Raw genomic sequence first — 4274 nt, 5'->3', positions numbered from 1 at the left:
ACACATTACCCTAATATGTTGTTTTGAATTTTTATTTTTCTTATCCTACAAGTCGTACTAGTCGATTTTATTTAAAATAATTAAACTATTTTATATTCGAGAAAAATAAATCAATACTCAGTTAGAACAAACGATTTAACGAAACTCAAATGATTTTTGTTTAATTGACGATGTTGAAGTTGTCGAAGATGTCCGAATTTGAATCGGGAGATAAAACCGGAGATTACTCCGGAGTTAACTCTGAATGCAGCACCGGAGTTAACTCTGAAGTATTCCGGTACCAATTCCGGAGTAATTCTGAGTCAGCTCCTGATTTTTCCCGGAGTTGAATCTGGTTTTTATACGCCCAAGTCGGAGTGGATTCGTGATTCCATTCCGGCGATCGCAACACTACTACGCACCACAAAGTTAGTGAGCGGAACTTCAAATGAAATAAAATCAACAAAAAAAGCTTAAATTTAATTTCCATCTATAACTCGTAAAGGATTGAAAGTTGATAATTCTAAGCGACAATGAGCAATCATGTACATCAATTTGAGAAATTGAAATGTATTTGTCATCTTTGCCAAGACCGATCCAAAAAACTTTTTGTCAACAAGTTATATTTTACCCTTTCTTAAGAACGCAATATAATTCGAAAGCCTAATTGGCACCCATTCTGTTGGCAAACTTTGTGAACAAATTAACTCCTAGCTGCCCTTGGCTGCATTTAACAACGGCGTTTTTATACGATGCATGTTCTTCGACGCACTGTTGGCGGAGAGCATGCAGCAACATGAAAATAAAACAAGAGCAAACATTTGCAACCCAAACTGATGCATTCAATCAAGTATTTTGAAGAATTTCGTGCTGCCGTTACCTGGTCAAAGTTTGTGTTGAAGTTCTTCATAAGGCATGTCACTACGGAAAAAGCTTTTTTGAGTGGCATCTTGTTAAGAATGCAACCGTGCAAAACGTTCAGTTGACATTCTTGCGGTCCGTGCTGGCAATGAAATTTGGGTGATTCGTTTGGCTGCTCTTCAACCTGTAAAGACGTGTGGAATGACACATATTATGCTGTACACGCATAGCTGAATGGACGATAAATACCCAAGCCTTTCCAAATGGTACCAGGCGTAGCTTCATTTCATTTTCATGGCGTAACCAGCACGGGTACAGCTGATGGGTGAAGAACACCATGCTGTCACTGCAGAGGGCTTCGTAGTAGATAGTAACTGATAAATTATCGGTCTTGTTGAGGGTGTTTTACATTTGACAACGTTGACATTTCTTGTTGTTTTTGTTTCGATGAAGATGCATGAGCAATCGATTAATCATTGATTTCACTCATATTGGTAGTACATACCATGTGAAGCAGATCCTTTTTTCTTAGAAATGCCAATTTCATATCTGAATGGAAACCAAAAAATATTTAAAAAACTAAATATCCAAAAAACTAAAAATGAAAAATAAAATGATACTCCACAAAAGTTTGAAGACAACACCGCAAGCATCTCAGTTTAAATGAATCTCATTTCTTTGAGTCGCAGAGTACATTCACATTAACATGTTGGAGATTTTGATTGGAATTTTGTTTCTCGACCCTTCCATCAATGTAACTGCGATTTATAAGCTGTTTTTGAGTATGAAAAACATGCTTCTTTTGGTTTACATATGAATTAACTAGAACACAACGGTGATCAGTGTGTGAACACTTATTAAATTGCTGTTTCAATAGTGGCCCCTGCACCAGCTCACCAGCAACACCAGGCTGTTGGAACGTTACACCTTATCGAACCTATTTCTCATTTTTCATCTCCTGTCAGAGGAAACTACTCGCCAGGCTTCGGTTCTGTAAAACCTTGCAACCAAGCGGTTCGCAAAAGTTATATAAAGCACAGTCAATTACCTCTTTCTGGCAAAAGTTCCATATGCTCACGCTAACAACCACTGTCCACATCCGGTCAGTATCATTGCGCCAAAGCCCTTAGCTCCGGTAACTGCCACCATCAAGGATGTCGTATGACAAAGTTGGATAGTTAGGAAGTTATTTTCGTTACAAACGAGATGAAAACTAATATTTGTAATAAATAAACCGACCATGTGAGTCACCAGTGTGCTGCCCTTCGGCAAAGGAAGCTGTGCTGTAAAATCTAGATAACAATGCCTCGGAGTTATTTTTCACACATATGCGTTGCTGTCGAGACCCACGCGCTCGGCTACTGCTGGGTGGTACGAGTCGAAACTCGTTATATGAAAACTTTCCAGCACTATCGCTAGAGGGAGTGCTTTGTCTGCAAACGATGAAACCAAGAGCCAGCATTTGAAAGAATGGGTCCATGTCCAAGGCCTGTGTCCTGCCTATTGATGTATGCATATTTTTTTTATCTTTGCCTCACTTTATCTCTCCATCATGCGGTACACATTGTCTGTTCTGAATAACATATTTACGAGCTTGTTTTTTTTGTAGAAGAAAGAATTTCTAGATGAAAACAAGTGAATCTTTTGAATGAAAGGACAACAACGGTAGGGACAAACAAAAACAACAAGAAAATTATACTCTTGCAGTGTTAGTACTTTTAACCGCGATTCGTTCAAGTGAATCTACGCGTGACAAGATAGACTGTACATTTGAATTAACTAAAAGTATAAAATACTGTTTAAAAATAACTCTGCATAGTGTCTAACCCTGTTCTGCAAGAATTAGAATATCGGCATGTGGATTAAAGTAGGAAAAACTTATGCAAAGGGCATGCACATTTCGAATTGAAACACATTTCACTTTCCACTTTATACTTAGTTGCGTGCGGTGACAAGCGCAAGCACAATCTACACTATCATCGTGGAATTAATTTCATTTGGTTGTGATTATAATTGGATTATAATTGTTTATTGTTCTAATTACCATCGCATCGAACTAATTTGCGGAGCGTAATCGCAGCAATGCTGTCCACCTAAAACTGAATCATTGTTTAGCATTAGCTAAGCTGGCAGATACTGGCGGCGTCGTAGACTAACGAGTTTATATGGACGCGTAGTACGGATTGTTGATTTATGCACAGGCGTAGCAGGTGAAAGACTCCATTCAATTATAGCGGTCATCAAACAAAGACAACGGCCCTAAATTGCTTTATGAGAATTTAATGCTCCGAATAGATATGAACGAAACAGTTTGTTTGATCTTCGTCCAATTTCGGTTGTTTTGTAGCTCTCGGCGATTTTTTGTTTGTTATATACGCAAAATTTATTCCAAGCATGTTCCAGCATATTGTGAAACCGATTTGATGTAGCGGAATGCGGAAACGGTTATCCTTGGAGTTGATTATTTTGCTTTTAAATAAGTTGAACCAAACGTATGTTTTTTTTAAATAAAGGAAAAATAGTTTCAGCAATGGTGTATTGATACAAAACATTTCTTAGCCTGCTATTAATTTGTAAATATTTGTACCATTTCTAACATGTGTCTTGTAGCAAAAACGTTACATTCTAACAAACTTACATTTTAAATTCTTCAAAATTCGACAGTTTGACCTAAATACGTTGAGTTTAAGTAACTGTGTACATAATTTAATTGCTGTTTGTTTGTTTTACATATATCCCGTAAGCTTCATAAACTTTCCCTGTCTACCAAAAGGTGTGTACACAATCACTAGCAAATCATGATCGTGAATGAATTTTTGATATTTCCTGCGCCCTTTCTGTGATAGCTCGTTACAATTGAAACTGGCGACAAACTAGAGGGGTGTTTTAGTTAATTTTCTTTGCTCTAGTCTTGGTATGGTGATTTTACTTTTTTGGATAGATTTTCGCAATACTGCATGAGTTTCATTGATCTCATTCAGCTGTCACAACAATCTCAAAAATGCAGCAAAAAGGCTTTTACTGTAAAATTCAACGATTTACTGGCATGTGTTTCCTATTAAAAGGATTATAAAATCAGATTACTGTTCTAATGTTTTTAAACTATCAGCTCTGCTCAGAAGCTCCTACATCTATAGAAAACAATAAACCCCAATGCTATCGCTACTAGGTCATCCCAAAACGAGTTTCAATTCACTTCCGATAATGACAGTTCCATCCCATTGCATTTGTAAAGCAGTCAACGCACATATTAATGCGGAATCAATTGAGCGTACTACAAGCCACGTCTGTCAACGGGCGATAGAAAATTGAGTTCGATTGCTTCTATTTAATTAAACATTTTTATTGCTCCCAGCACCGTTGATCAATTCGTTGCCAAAAAGACTCACCTTACTGTACCAGTTTGTTCGACTGGATTAGTGTGGTCATTTCAC

At 37.4% G+C, this 4274-nt stretch overlaps 1 protein-coding gene across 1 annotated transcript; it reads right to left on the bottom strand.

The window, feature by feature from the left end:
- Positions 1-642: 642 nt before the first annotated feature.
- Positions 643-1250, bottom strand: LOC125764642 (gamma-interferon-inducible-lysosomal thiol reductase-like). Its single transcript, XM_049429077.1, has 3 exons — positions 1090-1250; positions 860-1024; positions 643-750 (listed from the first exon to the last, which is right to left on the bottom strand). Exons 1-3 carry the CDS (start codon positions 1177-1179, stop codon positions 643-645), a joined length of 363 nt encoding a protein of 120 aa, XP_049285034.1. The 5' UTR covers positions 1180-1250.
- Positions 1251-4274: the final 3024 nt, after the last annotated feature.

This window comes from Anopheles funestus, chromosome 2RL (genome assembly GCF_943734845.2).
Source record: "Anopheles funestus chromosome 2RL, idAnoFuneDA-416_04, whole genome shotgun sequence".
Lineage (NCBI taxonomy): Eukaryota > Metazoa > Arthropoda > Insecta > Diptera > Culicidae > Anopheles > Anopheles funestus.
The sequence above is the reverse complement of the archived record's forward strand: the minus strand, read 5'-3'. Positions and strand labels throughout refer to the sequence as shown.